The following is a 22,939-nucleotide window of genomic DNA, read 5'->3' on the forward strand; positions in this document are numbered from 1 at the left end:
CTCCACAGTCTGTCCAGCTGATTTGTAGCAGCAGTCCCTCGGTGAGAACTTTAATCTGCTGCCTGTGGACACGTCCCGCGGTGAAATGTTGGGCCAGCGACCGAAGATTTCACCGCGTTTCTCTCAATACTGTAAATTTTCCTGCATGTTTTTTCACGGCTCCAGTTTACTTGACCTCGTCGAACCCCAGACTAGAAGGAGCAACACTGCCTAGAAGCCCATGAGCAAGGCACTGCACCTGCAGGAGTCACCAGAGAAGGAAGACAGCGCATGTGTGTCTCAGGTGTTGCGGGGGCTGTGTGTGTGTGTGTTGGTGTGAAGAGAAACTCGACTCCGGCCAAACCTCCACTGGGAATGTCTGAGAGCCGGGGAGAGTCCACCACCTGTCCACACACTCACACTAACTCCACTAAATGCTTCTCATGCTTCTGAAGCGACACACATATGCTGACGGTGTTCACCCTGCTGTTTATGTTTACGTGTACAACAGCCTTCTGTCTACAATCATCTTCCAGGACTCAGAAACTAACTTTCATTTTGGCAGAGGTCTCCTTTACTAAAAGCGCTCTCAGACCGCGAGTTACTACAGCGGTGGTACAGCCGCAGGGTGCAGCTCCTCCCAACAACCTGCAGCACACACTACACGCCTGCTGTAACCTCTTCACAGATCCAAGCAGAGTGAGTAGTAGCTTAGAGCCACTTGGGTCAGTACCTTCTGATTAACAGCAGATTACTGAATTCACAAATAATGATCACGAACTCAGCAGCTCGACAGCGACAAAAACAGCTACGAGGTCAGTTGAGAGGTGCTTTTCAACTTGGCTGTAAGTCACTGATAAATGTGAAGAAAGAAAAGAAAGAGACTCCAAACGTGCCGAACTTCAAGTCTGACTTCAGTTAGTCAGATCTATCCAATCCAGATTCCACAGCTCAGCTTCAGGAATTTACTGTAAATCGGTCTGAAAACATGATCCCCTAACATCGTCCCGTCCCTGAACGGAGCTGAACTTCAGCTTCTGCGAGGACACCATACTAAATGCCCATTTTAGATGCTCATGTCAACCCGACAGTTCGTACAACAACTCATTAGTAAGCAATGAAAGCTCTCCCAGGACTACACGGTGTTTACCAGAATATGTGAGACAATTCCATCATTTCCCGGGACTGAAAAGCTGCATTAGAGAGTTCCAGGAAAAACCAGTTACCCCCTTAAAAAGCGCTGAGCAGCAAAAAAAACTAAAACGTCCTCACTCCCAAAAAGGTTAACAGCCTGACAGGTTCTCACAAGGATAAAGTCCACACACATACACACACACACAGACACACACAGGCACACACAGACACACACACACACACACACACACACACCCACACACACCCACACAAACAGGCCGACAGAGGCTGCTTTGTCTGTCGACCTGTATATTCCCCTTTGCAGCAGGCAGGTCTAGTGTCCATAGCAACCAGTAAATACAACAGGTTTTCTCCTCCAATCACAGCACAGTAACATCACATCACTGCTTTATCAAGATGGGACCATTTAACAGGAGGTGGGGGGGGGTTGAAACCACAGTGAGAACAGAGAGGGGTGTGTCGCTGAGACTGACCCAGGCTGCAGATAACACACACACACACACACACACACACACACACACACACAAGGGTGACGTTAACATGTGAAAACTTTTTAATGAAGCTGAAACTCTTTGTTGTTAAAAAAACAGCAGCTGATTTTCTGTCCCAAACATCAAAGTGTTAAAACGTCATTTGAACATGAGCTCTAGCTTATGAGTCTACGGATAAAGAATAAGGAGAAAATAAGGAGCGTTAATGACTCGGAGTCACTCCATTATCTTTACACATTTTAATGCCCTTTGAGATAAAGTTGGGATTTTGGGTTTTATAAAAACATTTACTTGACTTGACTGCATGTTTGACCTGCTGATGGTGTGTTTGTACAAACCTATTTTAACCTGGGTGGTTTCTTTTCTTTGTTTGTTTGTTTCTTTGCAGCAACTCTGATCTGCCCTCAACTCAGTTTGATGCTGAATCAGTTAAAAGACCTTGAAATATCTAGGAATCAAGATTGACAAAATAATCTTATATTTACTGACTGTGGACGCTCAAAAATTGCAAAAAAGAATATTTTTCTTGCATTGGTTAAACACTTTTAGAATGGATCATAATATCCATGAAGCTTTATTAATGATCAGTATTACAGAGTGTCTTAACTTCTGGTTGGATGTGTCTCTTCACTAACTTAATGTGTGTGTGTGAGGATGCATTATAAAACCATCAAGTAAGATCATTGGAGTAAAAACGATTTATAATGACCTCATTTTAAATAAGACAAATAGTAAAGTCCTATAGTCCTGATACTCGATATTTAAGGCCATTATCGTTATTTGAGTGGTTAAAAAAAAACTGATAATGATACATGAGTCCACAGTGATTTGTTTTTAACATAATAGACACAAACTACTTTGGTAAAGATCCCTTAAGCAATTGTGACCGAGACATTGACTGAGTGGGACACAAGAGCTTATCCACGGTCTCTGCTGAGCAAACTTGAGACAAACCGAGACACTGTTTTTTAAAAGGAGTTTAAACATTTCTTTAGCATTTCTGTACTTCAATATATTGTTACGTATCGGCCAACACGTACGCAGATAGCGATATGTCTTCGATTAGCTAATATCAGAAGACTCATCAATCTAGCTGCACAGCATCCTAAACAACCAAACTCAGCGCCTGCACCAGGAGTTTTAAGCAAGTCGCAGGCAGAAACTCGTAAATGTTGATTTAGAGTTGGATATTTTGATTTTCAGGCTGTGAAGTTATTCCTACAGGAAGAAAGACTTATCACCGTCTTCTTTTCAGGTATAAAGATCTAACTAAGACATCTCCACAGCAAACCGTCTGCTCACTGTCACAGCGAATGGACGAGCGTAAGCACGGAGACTGCACGTTATCTTGATTTAACTCCAGTTCTGTACGTACCTGTAGTTTAATATCACTGTGTATCACTGTGTTGTGAACAGTAACTGTGGGGAATGTAAATAAAGCACGATACGGCCATGTACAGCGGGACTGTGTCAAGTATTAATCCGGTTCAAGATCAAAACTACAAGTGAAGCTGTGAAGATCTCCACAAGCTTCCGGAGCTGCTGAAGTCATAAATACAATCTTCTCACAAACACCTAACACCTGGAGGTCACGTTAAATACTTCTTTGAGAAATCAGATTCAACAGGACCTTAAAAATTCCAGTAAATCTTTCACAAGTAGGGTATTTTATTTTAATCACGTGGAATTCAAACAGTGACCGTGAAATAGGATTTTAATCCCAGAGGAGCCCTCGTCAACACTGATTGAGGTGTTAAACAGACTGAGGAGGAGCTTTTGTCTGAGGGAGGAAATTACAGCAATTCACAGATTGGACCCAGACAGAAAAACACTGTTTTTATCAAACTGCCCTCCATTCACGCTGTAAAAGGGAAAAAAAGCTGTAAAGAGTCGAGCTTCCTCTCTGCTGGGAAACCATCTGTCAGCACCTTTAGTATCTCATGTTTGTTTCATTTGATAAAGGCTGTGTGACTGTTTAGAAATCTGGCACCTCTTTCAAATGTGTCAAGAAGCATATTTCATAACTAACAAGTCCTCGACTACTGTTCTGTGAAACAGGCTTTTAGGAAAACAATCATCAGACAAACTCATCTTTATGCTAAAAAGACATCATTGGAGAATTAACGCTAATTAGTAAATAATTCAAAATGTGATTATCAGAAAGATCAGAAGTGATTAGAGGGAAAGTTCAGGGAAAGTTCCATCCCAGAAAGTCCCATAAAAATGGTATCATTACATTAAAGAGGCTCAATGAGTCGTCGGTCCTGGTGAAACTGGTTATTGGGTGTGTGACTGTAAATACACCAGTGAGTTACGGTGAGAAAAATTTGAATGGACAATCAATTCATTGACAGAAAATGGCTGGATTCATTGTTCAAGTCGTTTGTTAAGCAGAGAGACGACTGCAGAGGAACACGTCTACAACCATGCTAGACTGTGCTCAAACACAGCTGATACAGACTGATATCGCCCTCCCCAGAGCCACACTGCTAGAACAGCTAAAAATAACTCAGTAAAGTAGTGCTGAGATCAGCAATTAACAGAAAATTAATCAGCAGCAATTCTGACTAATCATTTTTCATTCTTCAGGCAAAAATATCCAACTTTCAACTACATGGAAAACAAACTTTTAGCTGGCGCTGGATTCTGAGAAATATAAAACCCTAAAAATGTTAACTATGAACTGTGCTCTCTACCCACAGGTCCTGATGTTCTCCTGCTGAATACTTGGAGAATAAATCAGTGACGGCAGGCGAATCATTTCCTGCGGCAGCTGATTGTGAGCGAAGGCTGAAGCTTTGCTCTGATAAGCTGTGAGGCTCTCTGGAGAGGACAGATACGGGACTCGGCTCAGTCGCACAGAAACATCAACACTATTCCTGTAACGGCCCCACTCGCCACTTAAAGGGACACTTTGGGACAGATTTTATCGGCTCTCAAGGTCATTTTTGTGACATTCCAACGCTGAAGATTTGAAAGAGGGTCGTTTACTATCAAAACTAAACTCTGCCGCAGCTTCTCACTGGGTTTAAAGAGTCCGATGGAGGAATACCGTTAAGACGACCCAACATCATGCCTCCTTCCTTTGTTTACACTGAACCAAACAAAGCCGGCATACTGCCGTCCCAGTGTGTGATTTTTAGATAGCATGCTGGCATTCCGGAGTCAGAGGCGTGTAGTGTAACACAACAGCGTCGGCGTCTGTCCCGCCATGCAAGCTCTCCCTTTTACGCAGACGTCAATCCGGCTCTGTGACTACCTCTGCTGCCCCCCCCCCCCCGTGTCCGTACCTTTTATACAGAACGGTTAGGCGGAATAAAGGCGCAGCATTCCCACCTTGAACAGGCTGCATGAAAAGGGCTTTAGATTCCTTCAATCAGCAGAATAAATCTGTGGCTATAAAAACTACAGAAAACTGGAAGCTCACAGTTCAGGTAGACATCTCGTTGACATCTCGTTTTCTATCAAGCTTTAATGACTATTCCATTTGGCTACAGTGGCTATTTGTGCAAAATTAAATCAATCAAGTTCTTGTCTGACATTTATCCTGGTGTTTCTGAAGCTCTGAACTTCCGTCCCTTCAGACTGTTTACACCCAGTGCGAGGCTGCTGCAGAGGGATAGTTTCAGTCAAACTCCGCTTTACATGGCTGGTGAAAAAAAAGGAGCCTATTCAGTCCCATCTGTGATGTATAGGAACAGTGTCACTACAGCCGATTCAAAAAGCCAAGAGCTCTGCGTCACTGTCCAGAGAAAAAAAAAGTTCTGTGATTTTTTTTTTTTTTTTTTTTGGCAACGAGGCCAGCCCTGGGGAATGTCCGGGACTGACTGACTGACTGACTGACTGTGTCCGTGATAAGGTTACACCACTGGTCGGCTGAATGCCGTGTGAATAAGTGCTGTTAGTTACTCCACTGGTTGTTGCTCTTTCAAAACGAATTGCCTCAAACAGTTTCTATTATGTCGACAGGGGGTCTAGATTTACCAACTTTTTTCACACCCTTTAGTGAGTTTTCTTCACAAAAGCACCAAGCGATAAATCCAGCAACTTTCTGGACAAACCTTAGCTTCCTTCTGTAGAGGAGTCGCCAGTTTGGCCCCACTAGCAGAAGGTCGGGCTTTCCCTCTGCAGGTAACTCCTCTCTATGCATCTCATTCAACTGACCACACGGCAGCTGACACAGACGTGGATGAGCTTTTAACTTTCTCTCTGACTGATCATTTTACAGGTAAATTTACCTGAAATCACAGCTCAGCCGTTGTCTTTAATTTATGTCTGGTGATTCTGTCAGACAACGTCGTGGTTATGAAACCAGGATTTTAGCAGCAGAGCAGCAGCTTGGAAGTTACTGCTGGTTAACATGTCGTCTTAATGGGCCACGTTTCAGTCACTATTTCACACTTGTTCCTTGTTCCATTCCCAAAAAATGGAAAAAACGAGAACAGCTTTGTTGGGAATTCAGCTACATTAAATTACCGTATATGTGAGCACAGACAGTAGGAGAGAAGTAAAAAGATAAAGAATGGTCCAGCCACAGGTTTTGAACTAGTCTGGTTACATTAGTAGAGAGATGAGTTCAGTATGGGCTAAGGAATGTCTCCCTACAGCTGGAGTTTGATGCCAGTATTGAACCAGTATTGAATCAGCTTATCGTATCCATTTGGGTTCAGTTTTAAACATATGTTGGTAACTAAAATTAGAAATAAGTTGACTAAGGGACAAATAAAGTATCTTGAATTGAACTGAACTGAAAACTTGCCACTGTGTTGGCATGACCTACAAAAACACACAGTTTGGTCCTGACTGAAGAACAACAATACAAAGTGATGTTTCTTCTAGTTCACAAACAGTCTTTGCCTGAGTGCAGACATTGGCTGCACAGAGCACATTAACCAGACATCTGACAAGGTCCGTTTAGGCAAGTTACTCACGACATTAATATGATTCAATTACAGCTGATGAAGTCTGCCGCTGTCGCAATTTCAGCCAGCAAAAGTGATGGTTTCCCCATTAAAGAGGTTTTTTGGGGGAGGTTATTCCTTATGCGATTTGAGGCTCTAAGGAAAAACTGGGTCGTACGGTGTACAGATTGTTAATCCCCATGAGGAAAATTCGGGATTTGTGATACGGAGCTATAAAAATTCAAATGACTTGCTGTGGTTAGCACCATCTAAAAATGAGAAGCTTCCAAATGAATGTGTTGCACATTTCTCTTAGCTGATAAAAAAGAATGATAAGAGATAAAAAGTAAGAGATCTTTTGCTCTGGAACCTTTTATCAATATGATCCTGAACAGAACTGACTATTGGAAACCCAGCCTACAAAAAACACTTTCAAAACCCAGTGGATCTTAAAAGACCATTTTCACTTTTTAAGATTAACACAACACTGTCTAGCACAGCAACGTTCATTCCAGCCCTGAAATTTTTCCCTGAAAAAACCACACATTTGCGGGAGACAGTATTCGCACAGATGGGGAGTAAGAAGGGGCATGATCATGCAGGTTTGAGAAGTTTCTGCTGACGTTCTGTTTCTTTTTTTCACCATAAAACCTTGTCTCTATTCAACTCTGCTGTAACTAACATGTAGGGTTTCAACTAACCATTATTTTCGTTGTAGATTAATCAGCAGATTATTTTTTAATTAATCGTTTTGTCTATGAAACATCTAAAAATTGTCCAAACATTTCTAGGAGCTGAAGGTGACGTCTTCAAATGTCTTGTTTTGTTTGACCAAAAGTCCAAAAACTCCAAAATATTCAGTTCACAGTGATATACGACAGAGAAAAGCAGCAAGCCTTGTCCTTTGAGAGGCTGAAATCTGCAAATATCTGGTATTTTTTCACAATCTTTGCTTGCAATTACTGAGATGATTCATCGCCCATGAAAATAGTTGCAGATTATTTTTTTGTCAATAAACCAATTGATTAATCAACTAACTGGTCACAGCTGCTGAAACTACAATTTTTTCAAAGACACTTAAGGGCTACAGAGATTGAATGTTTGATATAGGCATTTGAATGAAGACTGCTGTATATCAACTCCTAGACACCAACACCACTGCTTCAGATCATCATGACCACCATCTATCCAAGATGATAATAATCATTTGTGTTGTGTAATAATTTTTATTGTGTGTACTTCAGCGCCTTCCACCACGGCAGCTCTTTGTTGCTCAGGCTGAAGTGAGTGCGACTCTGTTTAATATTTAAACATGCTGACTACAGCGGCAGGACTCTCCTGCATTTGCATCTACAAAGCAAATTCTCTTAGCGAAGTGTCAATCATGACAGCAGCCTGCATGGAGGGGGCGCGAGGGGGAGGAGGGGAAGGAGATGGGGGGGGTCGGCCTCAGGGGTCAGAGGTGAACAGCGGCGTCACCCGCTATCAGGCTGACAAGAGCAGCAGAGGAGAGACGGTGGAGAGAGAACCCATTGAAGGACTGACAGATGTAGGTTTGCTGTTGTTGTTTTATTCCAACAGACCTTTTCACTGCAGACATTTTGACTTGTCAGCAGGAAAAGCACAGGTGTTTCCAACAACATTAATGATGGTTCTGTTCCACCAAGTGTCCCAGTAAGCCAGAATGCACAAAGTCATGGCCCTGGAACTGGTTCATCTCACTTGAATGCTATAATTATCAATATTCTTAATTACCGCTGCGGTTTTCCTGTTACGACTAATCAAAATGAAATGAGTTGCAGTCAATAACACTGAGCAACACACTGACACATCTTTGTCAAGATCGTGTACAGTTTTTTTTTGCAAAAGTGGTTACTAAGTACCAGGGCTACAAGGATTAGTTGATCGACAGAAGATTAATGCTCAACTATTTTGATAATCAGTTAATTATTATAGTAATTTTTCCCACACAAAAATGTTCAACATGTAGTGGTTGAAGCTTCACAAAAGTGAGAATTTGATGCTTTTCTATGTAATATGGTTGTAAACTGAATATCTTTGGGTTTAGGACTGGTGGTCAAATAAAACAAGACATTTAAATACATGTCCTTGGGCTGTGGTGAATTATAGAGGTGTTTTCTGCAGGGATTGTATTTACTGGTGTTCACCTCAAAGATCAATAAAATGTCATTTGCCAAAGTTTTGGTATACAACTGTGTAATAACTCAGACATGCCAAATCAGGGAATTTCTGGTTTGCCACTACATGGTAACCATACTTGCCATGTAGTGACTGTGCTGAAAGAGGAAACAGCAGAAGGATGTTTTCAAATGATTTCACTCTGGAAAGAGTTTAGGGAAAACCTCTGAATGGGCGCCAAAGCTCAGACAAGACAATGTGTTTTCAAATGTAACTGCATCAATGTGGTCGACAGTGGAGGCTTTCACTTTCCCACCGACGGTCTCCAAGTTCTGAAAGGTTAATGAGCTCAGACAAACTGCTCAGGGTTCCTTTTGTTACTCTGAGGGCTTTTATTGTGGAGGTACAATTTACATACAAAAGGAAGACACACACACGCGCACACACACGCAGACACACACACACCTCTGATGAACAGGTTTCTCTGTCAGGATGCCCTGAGCCAAAACACAACATGGCCTGCCAACAACAACCACCACACACACACACACACACACACACACACACACACACACACACACACACACACACACACACACACACACACACACACACACACACACACACACACACACACACACACACACTATTAATTAGCCTCCAATTAGCAGTAGCTGTTCATTTCACATGGAAACTCAAGAGTGTGAGAACAGCAGGATGAATCAGCCCTCTGTGTTTTTGTGTAGTTGTTTTTGTCTGCGCGTGTGTGCAGAAGTGAGAATTCTGTGGTTTTTACTACCCAGCATGCTCTGGGCCTGCTGGAAACTTTCATACTACCTCTCTTTTTCACTGCAGTTCCTGCTCGAACTGACACACATTTATTTACTACAAATCAGGCACGTATTTCCCATTGCTGCCGAATGAGAGTTCCACTGCAGAATCAAAAGATCAACTTGCAGAGACTTCAAACTGTTTTGAGAAAGATAATCCATCTCAGCTGAGTATTGGACACATTTGGGGTTTCTGAAGGATGTATGAAATGATGCAAAAGAGAAATCAGCAAACACAGTCACATCTGAGAGATAAATGTTCAGTATTCTCACTTGCTAAAGGATTTACTGATTATAAAAATGCTCTAGATCCCCACAGCCATTGGACTGTTTGTTTCACAAGTTTCAAGTCTCTGCGGGTTTATTTTCAGACTGAGGAAACTGAAAGGAAAACAGTTACAAGTAGAAGAAACATTCAAAACCCTAAAAAAATGTGGTATAATGGTGGGCAGGAGGACGAATTTTATGTTGAGTGAACCCAGGGCAGAGCTGGAGAGTTAAACGGGGGGAGAGACAGGAAGTTAGTTATTGTAGTTTGGCTGCCGATTTGACCGCTCAGCAGTTGGACCTGCAGCAGTGGCTGTGACACACAGATCATTGAGGAGATTAAGGTATTTAAAACCTCAGCACACTGAGTCATAACTCAGTCAAATCTGCACACACAGACATGATACACACACGTTTAGATTCACTGTAATTTTTACTTTCTGAGGATATCGTTATCTCCAATGTCCATCAAGAATAAAACTCTATAAATCCGCTTAGCAATCATACAAAAAGATGCTCCTTATGGCTGCAGGACTTGGATGAGAATCATCAGGTTTTTATGTTTTTAATCCAGTGGTAGATGTCTGTACATCAAATGGCTACACTGCGGACAGGGGTTGATCGGAGCTAATTCAGCATCATTTTCTACGGCCCCAAAACATTATGGGAACTTTAGTTTGAAAACTTGGAGCACAACTGTCTCCAAAATGTAAGTAAAACAAAGGACAACAACGTGGGGGATAAAATCCATTAATATTAGCTTATTTCACGTTGTACTATCAGAACAGTTTTGACATTACTGGGGCTCAGAATGGCCCACATGGTTTTTATATTCCTGGAGCAGAGTCACTCTGCCTTTCATATATACATATTTGCCCTGAGTTAAAAACCTGCGAACAACGCAAACAATTTCAAATTTGGCAGAGTGTGGGTGATGGGACGTTTTGCAGTTTATGTGTAGTTAATGCGGCTTCAGCAGTCTGAGTTTCTTAAAGTCTCTTTAGGAGAAAATTCCCAACTAAATCATTTCTTAATCCAACCAGATTCCTGCGCTGATTGTGTGCTTTCCTTGTAGAGCTGCCGCTCTGTAGCTGCATCATATGAGCAGGAACAGCTTCTGTTTCCAATGTGTGATAACTCATATGTCCCAGCTCAGACCCTCCTCCTCCTCCTCCTCCTCCTCCTCTCACAGGACAACATTTCCCATAAACCACTGAGTCAGAGAGATGAAATGTCCCTGGTTACACAGGCGCTCCTTGACGCGGCTTTTAAATTTACAGCGAGGGATGAACGCCCCAGTGACCGCAGCGTGCCGAGGCTGCTGGCAAGTGACAGATAACATGGATCATCTCCATTTCAGGAGGATGGATGGGTACGGATATATGACGGAAACATATATCACAGAGGTCGGACAGAAACCGAGACATCAAAAAATGCAGGAGGAGAGAGATGGCAACCCGAAGCCACTGAGCGACACTCTGACTTCCCTCTATTCTTTACATTTAATGTATTTCTCTGACGCTGTCATGCAGAGTGATTTACAAGAACTGATTCAACTTGTTCACCTTCATTTATCAAAACAAGCACTCAGAATGAGGGCAACAACAGAAGGTGGAGCGAACATTTCTGCTTTTCTAAACTTACAGTAAATGACAATCAGCTCTTCTCCCTCTGCTGTATTTGTCTTTTAGTCCTTTCATTTAATGAGTTTACTCACTCGTCTGAACTTGTACCATAATTTTGTCCTTTTTGAAAATGACAGTTAAGGAATTTTCTCCTGAATTGTACATACTATGATGATCATACATCATAATTATTGTTAAATCAGTATGATGAACTTTTGATACCATTTAAAGAGTGGTGCCCATCAGTCACCAGATCTCAACCCAGCTGAACACCTATGGGAGATTTTGGACCGACGTGTGAGGCAGCGCTCTTCACCGCCATCATCAAATCACCAAATGAGGAAATGGCGTTCATCCCTCCAGTAGATTTGCAGGGACTTGGAGAAGCAATGATGAGGAGAAGTGAAGCTGTTCTGCAGGCCTGTGGTGGTCCAACACCTTACTGAGACACTTTATGTTGGTTTTTCCTTTAATCTGTCACCCGTCTTTATTTACAAGACTGTGCTCCAAAACTATGTACTGAAGAGGAGCTCCAGGTGATGGGAATCTTGACTCGTTTCTCCTGGTTTTGACAACGACAGAAACGGATTACAGAAATTATATTGCACAGGAGTAATCCAAGCATTCCAGAATTTGAAACTGAATCACTACTGAGAATATCACTGACTTAACCAGTCTTTCTAAATATGTTGCAAAATGGCTTCTTTTAACAAACTACTGAATATTTATCAGACTGTGTTTGTTTGCTCACTTGCAAATTATTTTTTTCCCCTTAACCCATTGTATTTGTCCTGAGTTTGAAACAAATATTAAAAGTCAGAGTGGAGGGTTTTTGTAAAACTAATGACACTACAGACGATCCAGAGGCAGTGATTTCTCAGCCGGCGTCGGTTGCATTTCGTTACTCGTCTGGCTCAAAATATTTCGACAGCACATCATGCAGTGTTCTAGTGGAAAATGCAATTACCATAACTTAACCTTCAAACTGGCTGCTTGGCTACACACTAAATGAATGTAAATGTTTTGTGACACAGCTGCAGGCCTATTTTCAAGCTCTCAATCAACAGCAGCAGGAGTCTCACAGACCAACCAACGAGATCCACACAGAGGAACGTTTTCCTCAGGAAACACATTTTGATCGCAGAATGAAGCTATGAGGGGCCACGGCAGAGATAAGAAACGCCCGACTCTCCTCGAAAACTTCAAAAGGGCTTTCAACATGAAACGTGGAGGAACTGAGTCACTCTGAGATTAATTTGATAAGCCTGCTACATTCAGTGCAAATACACTCCACCAGTAATGCTGCAAACGTGAATTGTGGCAGTTTCCGACATATGGATACGACAGCTGACACAATTAGTATATTAACTGATTAGCTGATGAGAAAATGTAAATGGTTCCAGCTTCTGCTCTTACTTGACTCATGTGATTGCACGGGAAACATCGTTGGGTTCTGGACCGTTTTTTGGACTTTTTTCACTAATTCTGACATTTCACTTCTAAATGAAAATAACTGTCGGTGTCCGTTCGTTGTGAACATCAAAATCCACATCAAGTCATTTAGACTGAGAAACTCAGATGAACTGAGTTACCGTATTTTCTCCGGAAAAAGGCAAAAAATGCGATTTCCATTCATTTCATTTCATCCCTTCTGTTTCTTAACTTACAGTAGCCATCACAGATTAGATCAAACATGAGTAAACACAAGTGAACTTCCTCAGTTTCTTATCAGTTCACACAGCCTATTATACATTTATCACAGGTGGGAACACGTGTCCAGATTAATGAGGAGCTCATATGACCTGACATCGCCACATCAAACACAGACATCAGACGCAGTTTTTGGTGCAAAATTACCTGTGGTGTTTTCTTCTGATGTGACAGCAGCTCAAGTTTTCTATGGTGGAACAATTCCAAAGCACTGACTAGGTTACTAATGCATGAACATTATTTGCTTTATTTATATGGCTTCTGAAATTGCATCGTATGTTGAACCCGTGTTCAGCTGACACTAGTTTAGGAAAGTTTAGGAAGCCCAAAATAATCTCCTGCAAGTGTGCGTGGACGGTGGGGTTGATCTGGCTGTTTACGAGACAGGTGGCTATTCTGCTTTTAGACTGACATAGTGGATAGGAATTAGTTCCACTCACCAACCCTATTAACTACAATCACTTGACTTTCTGTGATAAAGTCTTGCATTTACTTCCAGCTCGGGCAGTCCATGACACTGTATGTTACACAGAGCTGCAACGAATGATTTTCTCGAATAAATGTTTTGTCTTTGTGACTTAGATTCATCATGTGGACACAGACACCAGATCCAGATGAAGGATCACGTTGCTCTGTAACGGCTGGATGTGGAGATAAGCAGCTGTTTGCTAACAAGTAGGACATGTCAGTTCAAAAGGTGATGATACGTAAAAGTTGTGTTCACTATTTGTTTCTGCTGAAAACAAGTGGACAAAAAACATCATTCACTGCATGTTTAGACAGTAATTCCAATGGTATACCTTTCACATCACTACGTTCTGTCATAGCTTGAACACAACGTAAAGCCAGGTTAACGTTAATCTCCCCTACCAGACTCTCCTCCATCAGTTTCGGCCTCATCCCTCAGGATTCTGCTGATCCTCAGAGAGAACGAGTGGATGAAGCGCCCCACAGAGGAAGCTCGTTGATCTGCGTCCGATCCTACCTGCCTGAGCGTCGTCCTCTCCGGGCCGTTACCTGCAACGGGCTCAGACATGGACCTGAGGTAGGGGAAGGTCCTGCGAAGGGGGTCGGGCCTCGCCTGGCCGTCGTGGGATTGATCTCTGCTCCTGTAATTTCGGACAACGCTGAACCTTGGTAAGCTGAGCAGCCGCATATGAAAAGTCTCGGCACTGTGCCCTTTTGCCTCAGGGGAGGACATCTTGGCCGCCCTCGGTGCCAGGCGAGCAGATGTCCCCCACTTGTATCTGTCCAATGGCTGCTGAGGGGTCGGCTGGGAGTCGGATCTCCACCAAGGCTTCCTGTAATGGTGCCAGCGGTACGAGGCCTGACAGGGACCCTGGACTGGACCCTCGCAGCCCTCAGGGGGGATGCTACTTCCACTCATGGTCCGGTACACGCAGCCCTCCTTCAGGCAGCAGGGGCGAGCAGATGGAAACAGCTGGTTTGCCGGCAGCTGTGCTCCAACATGAACATACTGTGTCCAGAGTCTGACCGCTGAGGAGACGTCAGCTCTGGTTTGTCTTCATGTTCACGCGAGCTTCTGTCTCACTCTTTCTCAACAGGCTGGTGACAGTCTTCCTGGGAGGAAGTCGAGTGTCGGATGAAGACGAAGTTTCTCATTAGCCCGGCCAATCAGATTTCACCAAAAAGAAAAGCAGCAGACTGTGGTTTCCCGTATGAACAGGGTAGAAACTGAAACTGCACATACATTTTAGTCTGCCAAACTTCTTGTTGTTCCTCAGTTTACAATCTTTGTTTCCCAATTTAAAAATTGTCATAGAGGATAAATACATTCACTGCAATAGTGCAATAACGAAGCATTTCTACACTGCTATTGGTTGTGTGTCAACTGAAGATTGTCCTGTGTCACCTCACTGCATGTAGTGCTGGATAAGACTCTGAAGTGCAAAACGTACTGAAAACTAGGGCTGAAATGATTAATCGATTAATTCAATCGCCAGAAAATTAATCAGCAACCAATTGATCATCAAAATCAACTATTGTGATGATCAGGGAATCAATGCAGTATTTTTTTGAATCAAACAATAGCAAAAAAAAAAAAAAAAATCACTGTCTCCATATTCTCAAATGTGGATATTTTCTGGTTTTCTGGTTCTCTGGTTTTCTACGTTAATAAACTGAATATCTCTGAGTTTTTGACTGTTGGCCAGTCAAAAAAAAAAAACACATTTGGTGACACCAATAAGGACTCTGGGAAACAGTCTAACTACTTTTTGACAAGACCATTTGGAGGCAAAAACATAGAAATAATTTTGTCTTTTTACAATATAAATTATAAAATAAAATAAAAAAGAATGTGGCCCAAAAATATCACCTCATCACAACCTCTAATGTCTTTAAATCGGGTTTTCCCCTTATGATTCCCCTTAAATGGCCTTAAGATTGGAAAAATATTTTGATTTCACTGTCTGGCAGAATCACATATTCTGTATATACAGTATCGTGTTGTTCCAGCTCTTCATTTAAGTTATATGACGTTTGCAGTGATATATTCAAAATAAGACTAATTATGGAGTCTATCTGAAAACTGAAACATTTTGGAAATCTTTGGCATAATTTTAGACACATTTTCCCAAAATTCAACCAGTAAGTTTTGGTATCTTTGGAAACTTTTTTATCCCCATTCAAATTTAAAATAAAGTTCTGTGTGTCTGAACAAAAGCTCAGCTGAACAGAATGAGTTTGTAATGACTGCCACCAATGGATCAGTGGGGTTTAGGATGTTAAATCTCAGCTTTCAGGCTTCGGACCAACCAGGAACTTTTAAATATGCAGAAACCTCAAAGAATGCCCCCCCTCCTCCTCCTCCCCATGCAGGGCCTGAGGCCTCTGTGTTCGGGACAGGAAACAGGAGCAGTGTCCCACAGGGAGGCGAAACTATTATAAAACCCATCCTCATGAGATCAGCTCTGAGACCCACAGAGGATGGATACTTAATTTTACTGCACTCCACTGATGATTAAACATATGGAAAAGCTCTGTAGCAGCAGAAGAAGGAAGCAGGATGCAAAAAAAAAAAGATCCCTGCAGGACTCACTGTGCATGTTGATTCATATGGAAACGAGGAGGTTTGTTGTTCAGGCAGCAGTTTACATCTGAGGCTTTTAGCTGTCAGTCATCAAGACTGAGTCACACAGAGTAAAAAAAACAAATAAAAAACACTCAAAATCCTCGACCGCAAGAGTTTGCAGCAACTAAAGGTCAAAGGCCAGAGCTGTTGCCAAGCTGCTACTTGATTGGTTGTTCGCCAAGTACTGTTGTTAGTCGTAGCTGGCAGAAGTTCGTTTTTCTTTTAAAGACGAGCAGCTGTGTCTCAATGAACAACATGGATTATCTTCTACGGCACAAACGTGAAAGTCCGTCTTTAAAAAGAGGAACTGGAGATTAGACTCCTCAGTGCCACCAGCCGCAGGATAATGTTATACACCAAACTTCTGGTAAAAATAATCAGATGTAACGTGGAGTTGTTCTCCAGGAAAACACGGCTGACTGCTGGTTTGTCAAAGAAGGGGGGGGGGGGTACCTGGTCCGGTACAGGTTTCAGGATCTCAGCATCTTTCTGAGAGGATTACCAAACATGAAAGCAGCAGGAGTCTCTAGACAAGGCATTAAAACTGGACTCTGCAGAGCACACACAGCTACCAGACAGACAGCACATTCAAACTGAGCTGAGAACGGGTATGTGCTCAGTCACGTTATCACCTGGATTATAAGGAAAATGTGAAATCGTGCACTGTGTAAAATTGTGTGATTTTCTGGTGTTGCATTTGTCCAAAGCATCTGTTGTTGCCCTGGCATATTTTCCACCTAAAAATGCCACTGGATATCAGTGACACAAAATGAAGTAAAACAGGGCAACGCACCATTATCTGCTACCCCCATACTGTGAAAAGACATCCAGCACTCATGGACTCAAGTCAATAAAGATCCTATAAAGTTTTAACAGTTTCAACAGTTGTCTTCATCAAATTTGACACTTTGTCACAAATAAATTGCTAAAAACTTGATGTTTTGTGCATAGAGGAAATGTGAGGGCTTAACTGAACAAAATAAAGAAAATAGACAAAGGAATTACAGACCCAAGAAAAGTATTTAAAGATTACTTTGCCATTCCATTTGTAACTTAAAAAAACAAACATTAGATGTGAATTGTGTGAGCGTGATTCTTTCCTCAGATTAAAATATTATCAAACAGAGAGAATGTCTGAGACCTTCCCTGTTTGTTTCCCTCTCCGACTTCCAGGATCTCCCAGTAAACCTCCTCCTTCCTGTCGGGGTGTAACAAGCCGAGGCTTTAAAAGACACGCTGGCCTGAGTGACCCACATATCAGCATTTATTGGATAATGAAGCGGCTGGTGTCCAGGACGACGCTGCATGTAGGTCAGAGTTAAGACCCAGGCAGGCTAAGCTGAGGAGTCGGAGGAGACAGAGCCAAGTCCTCCACCCACTGCCCACCAACAGACAAGAGGGACAGGGAGAGTCCTTATGAGCGTAGGTAATGGAGGGGGGGTGAGATCGACAGTCCTATTTCTGTCTGAGGATGTATTCAAAAGTTGATCTAAAGCTAATATAAAACTTCACCTGTAACAGTTGGACATAATCTGCTGTCATCGACTCCTCCCTGCTGAATATAAACTGGACTCGTCCCCGGTCCGGCGAGTCCTGACTCACTCACTAAGAACTAAACAGAGTTGTAAACACCTGTGTTGCAGGCTGCGAAGGCAGCAGGAAGCATCGGCTCCACAGAGAACAGGCAGGCGACAGAAATCATTCACACCTCTCAGTTTTCGGTGTCTTCGCACCTGCAGCTTCGCATGGGAATCTCCCGCATTTTTAAACAGCTCTCCAGTGTGACGTGAAGCACGGGTCAATTAAAGGTTTTAGTAACGAATGAAGGTATCCATGCTGCTAACACGTTGTTCTGAGTGGGTGGAAACACAAGTGGACCTAATTCATGAGGGGCACTAGTTCCCGCAGTCTGCAGCATCAGCGTTTCAAGCTATCCTCACGCTTTTTAACTTTCCCGTCAGTTGTCCAGTCTCACAGTTCTCTGGCACACATAACATTTTCCTATACCGTCTACACCAACAGCCGACATTGAGCTTATTTAAATCTGTGTGCGGGTTGGATGGAGGGTCTTTCGAACACATCGGTTCAAGCTCGGCAAGTGTTGGGCAGGTACAAGTTTGCTAAACGAGGAATCTGGAATCTCACTCATTTCCTGGCATTCAGCCCAGACAGGAGATGTAGCAAACATTCCCGCTCCTAAAAATCACTGAGAACAGCGAAAGGAAACAACACACGAGTAGAGAAGACAAACAGGGACTCTGAGAGGAAGTCAATCAGGTGGAAACCCAGAGGACGACAGAGAAGAGGTGGACACTACGTTTCTGTGGCTGTGATGCATGAGAACAGAGCCAGAAAACTCAGGGGAGTTTCAAACCTAAAATGTCCCTGCCCTGCAGCTTCGTTGGACGCCACTTTGTCCGGTTCTCATCCCCATCCTGCCGGAAGCAAGCAGCGAGTCCCGGCAGCAGACTCGGGCTAAAAATAACCAGCAGCCTTAAAGAGACCAATAAATCAGCCGCTGGATACCAGCAGAGGGAGGGACAAGACCCTCAGGAATCCTGGTTAAGTCTCTGCTGGGGGGGGGGCTTGCCATCGTCACTGATCTGAGGACAGACGACGCTTCCAGAAAACAGACAGGAAGTTCAAGATCAGTGGTGGTCACTGTGAAGAACACAAACAGCTCAACTCTGATGTGAGAGTGAATGTTCACAAAACTTTCTCTGCCAACTGTCAAGTTACTGGAGGAGTTTTTAGCTCAAAATCGCTGTGAATGCCTGAGTGTGTATTAACCCAACTAGAGCTGAAACAACAGTCCATTTTCCATCCTCCTTTAGTGAGTTTCATAAAATCTGCAAAATAAAATCATGAGTGAAGGCTCATTTCCCTCCACTGCTGCTGTGTGAATATGAGCTGATAAACAGCCGGTGGAGCTGATTCTCCAGCCGCTGCCGTTAAACCACCGCAGAAGAAGAGGACGCGGCGAGACGAGGTCGTTAAAAGAGCTGCAGTCGGAGCTCAGACGACGGAAAACCTTGTGGAGAACGTGATGGAACCTGACGTTTCTGTTGGTTTCATGTTTCATGTGCGTCAGCCTGTGTTCACGCTGTCTGTTTCACTTCGGCTTTTAGCCCCACAACAGCGTTTACGCCGGACACCACGAAAACCTTGTACGTACAGTATCTTGAGTTTTTCTCCAATTTCAGGCGTTTCCACTCTGTTTTTTATTCACAAATTGAAATGAAGCCAAAAAACAAGTCGTTGGAAATGCATTTATTTACTTGCATTTAATCAACAGAAAATTAATGAGCAACTGTCATTTTACGAGTAAAAATTACAAGCTTCCGTAAGGAGGAGTTGCTGTCTCTCTCTGTTTTATATCATATTAAAGTGAATATCTTTGGGTTTTGGACTGTTGGTCAGACATCTGGAGACATCACCTAGGACTCTGGCAAAGTCATGAGTACTTTTCACTATTTGGTGGCATTTTATGGACTAAACACTTAATTCATTAATAAAGAAGCTAATCCGCAAAAGATTTGATGGTAAAAATAAGGGTGCTAATGCCTAAGGGAAACCCGACAGTTGCTGCTTCAACTAATACAAAGCACACAAACTGGAGAGCAGCGGCAACGATTAATCGATTGATCAATTAGTCTTGGGTTGGACGTAACGGTTATTTTCATTAGCGATTAATCTCCCGAATATTTGCTTTATTAATCACACTGTCAGAACACATGTCCAGCTGTTTCTTGGAGTCCGAGGTGATGTCTCCAGATGTCTTCTTTCGTTCGATCGACATTCAGTAGCCCAAATATATCCAGTTAACTGTGACACAAAAACAGAGAAAAACAGAAAATCTTCCTATTTGAAAAGCCGAAAACAGCAACGTTTGGAGAGTTTCTGCCTAAAAATGACTTCAATCTAATCTGATCTAAACTAATATTTATTTATGTAAACAAAGCTAGAGCTGCGACAATTATTCGACTGATTAGTCGATCCAGAGAAAATGAATTTGCAACTAATTTGATAATTGCATGATTGTCAGGTCATTTTTAAAGCAGAAATGGCAAACATCTGAATTTTCCAAGTTCCCAGGTGTGAGAATTGAACTACATTAATTCAATATCTTTGGATTTTAGACTGGTACATTGTGCTCTGGGACATTGCGATGGGCATTTTTTACAGTTTGCTGTGGTTTAATAGATCTTATTTGCAGTCCTAAGTGGAGTTAGAAGGTTTTCCCCGTACAAGGACAGTATGTCAATGAGTCAAACATCTGGACAAACTAACGGCACCGAGTTCCCTTTCAAAACCTCCAAAGCTAAAAACTAAAAGCAAACCTAAATATGAATTTTCTTCTACAAGCTGAACGGCACCTTCTAACATCTCAGCTGTGCATTTTGAAGCTGTTCCATGTGCAGCCTCAGTGGCTCAGAAATCAGTGACAGCACAGCGATTATCTTACCGCACAAACCATGTGAACACCACTTATTTTCTCCCTCATCGCAGCAGTGTTTGACATTTGGAGGACAGTCACAGTTCACCTGACAGCAGACGATCGTCTGATCTAATGTACAATTACGACTGATGCACTTTAACCTGCGGCCGTTCACCATCACAGAAACACTGATCCACTCCTGCTCTGTAATTAAAAGCTCACAGCTTTCAGACCTGCAGTCATCAGTGTGTTTACATCCACTGAAGTAATCTGATTACTGCCTGCTGTCTGCAGGAACCTGATATCTGACACAATAAATAAACAAAAAACTGGTTTCCCTTTAGCAGGTTCAGGGATTAAACAGGAAGATGTCTGCTGGAGTACAACCTGAGGCACACGATCCTCTTTTACCAGATTGGGGGGGGGGGGCTGGAGCCAGCCCCAGCTGAGATTCGGCAAGAGGCGAGGTCTTGACAGGTCTCCAGTCTATCACGGGGTCGACATATAGAGACAAACAACCAGTCATGCTCACATTCACACTTATGGACACCAATTAACATACATGTCTTGACCGAGGGAGGAAGCCAGAGTAACCGGAGGAAGATGCAAACTCCACACAGAAAGGCCCCGGCCGAACCGGGGTTCGAACCCAGAACCTTCACGCTATGAGGCGACAGTGCTAGCCGCAGCACCACCATGCCACCAAAATTAATATAACTCAATAATAAACCGTACAAAATTTACTATTTTCCATATCAGCTGTACTGAATTCATGTTTACTATATTTAAAAAAAAAATCTGATGTTAAGTTCTCAATCAGCACAACCCATCATTAAGACCAAGTGATCTGGTCTGGTCCCAGTGGATCCCTGTTAAAAAAACAAAAACCTCCTCCTGTGTTTTTCCACTCTGTGTCCTGAAATAGACAGAAGCTTATTTTTGACCAGAGTAGTTAAGGCTCTTGTTTTGTTTCAAAGGGGAAATCCTGTCTCAACGCCCCCCATCCTGATAACAGCAAGGCCTGCAAGGAACTTTCCATTTCCTCATCTGATCAGCGTCCATTGTCCTCAGGACCACGACACAGACCTGAACCTGCTCACCGACACCGGGCCGACACTCAGAATCGAACTGCGGGTTTACTATGCCTCAGACAAACTACCGAACGCGCTAAAGTCAAAGTGTTCTTGGCTGCCGTGAATGTCCTCACTGGGTTTCAAGGTCAACAGCTGTTGTCATATCTTCCTTGTGGCATCCTCCCACTGCCTCCCCAAGCTCTCTCCAACAACTCTGCGTCTGTGTGCGTCTCTGTAGTCTCAACATGAATCGTGCGACTGTGTATAACTTCTCTCCTGGATGTTTTCTGTACTTCATTTACTCTGTTTGGACATTGATGTTGTTTCTCTACAGGCCAAAGAGTCCTGCTTTCCTAACTCCCTCTGACATGGGTATGTTGAAATTTAAACTTCATAGACCCATATAATGACATTTTATGTCTCATATTTGGAAAACGGCGGAAAAAAAATCTGAATCTATGATAGACTCTGCAAGAGTACAAATGAAAGCAGCATTGGTCTACTCAGAGTGGAAATCTGCTTGTTTCACACGTGCAGCCTCAGAGGAAACATGAACCAAACTTCAGTCTGGCTGCAGTCCAATCCTCCATCCGGGAGCCTCGCTCCAGCAGGAATCTCAGGTGTGAATTGGCCTGAAGACGACAAACTCCCACAGTCACCATCCGATATGGATGCTGAAAACCTCAGCGGGCGGCGTCACGTCCGGCCTCCATCACTTCAAAGATCTGAAGGCTGCCAGGCTTCGCTGAGAGCCCCCTACTGCAGAACAGACAAAGGGGGGCCCTCCTTGTCCTGACTTCTGACCCTACAGAGAAAATCTGGAGCCTCTCTAGTCTCAGCTTCTGAACAGTAACAGAGCAACAATGTGAGTTAAAGACTGATGTGGGATGTCAGATATCAATAACAGAAGTTAGATTTGTGAGATTTCTTCTGTTTTCGTCTACTTTTTGAATATTGAGAACGGAAGAAGCGTTAAAGACGATAAGGATAATAACTGAAAAACTTGAAAAGCTGCGTCCAGCTTAAACACAAAGTGAATTTTTGTCTCACTGTATCTGCGTAAATTTCACCACTGCAGTGTTTTTGCGGAGGTTTCTCCGGCTCCATGTTTTCCAATGGGAGGATTTTCTGCTTTTCTCTGTTCTCTATCACAGCAAACGGAAGATTTCTGGGTGTCTGCCTGTTGGTCGGACAAAACAAGACACTGGAGGACAGCCATAGGGGTTTTTCACTATCT

General features: G+C 42.9%; 1 protein-coding gene across 3 annotated transcripts in view; it reads right to left on the reverse strand.

The window, feature by feature from the left end:
- Positions 1-22,939, reverse strand: part of rasal2 (RAS protein activator like 2) — a 91,245-nt gene that overhangs the window by 63,148 nt on the left and 5,158 nt on the right. For 2 of the 3 annotated variants that reach the window (XM_040145613.1, XM_040145612.1), the window contains exon 1: positions 13,968-14,639. The exons of the other annotated variant lie outside the window; for it this stretch is intronic. In XM_040145613.1, coding sequence (XP_040001547.1) covers positions 13,968-14,484 — 517 coding nt within the window. In that variant the 5' untranslated portion in view covers positions 14,485-14,639. Of the gene's footprint in view, positions 1-13,967; positions 14,640-22,939 lie in introns of those variants that run through there. 3 annotated transcript variants of the gene reach the window in all.

The sequence above is a fragment of the Xiphias gladius genome, chromosome 15 (assembly GCF_016859285.1).
Source record: "Xiphias gladius isolate SHS-SW01 ecotype Sanya breed wild chromosome 15, ASM1685928v1, whole genome shotgun sequence".
NCBI lineage: Eukaryota > Metazoa > Chordata > Actinopteri > Istiophoriformes > Xiphiidae > Xiphias > Xiphias gladius.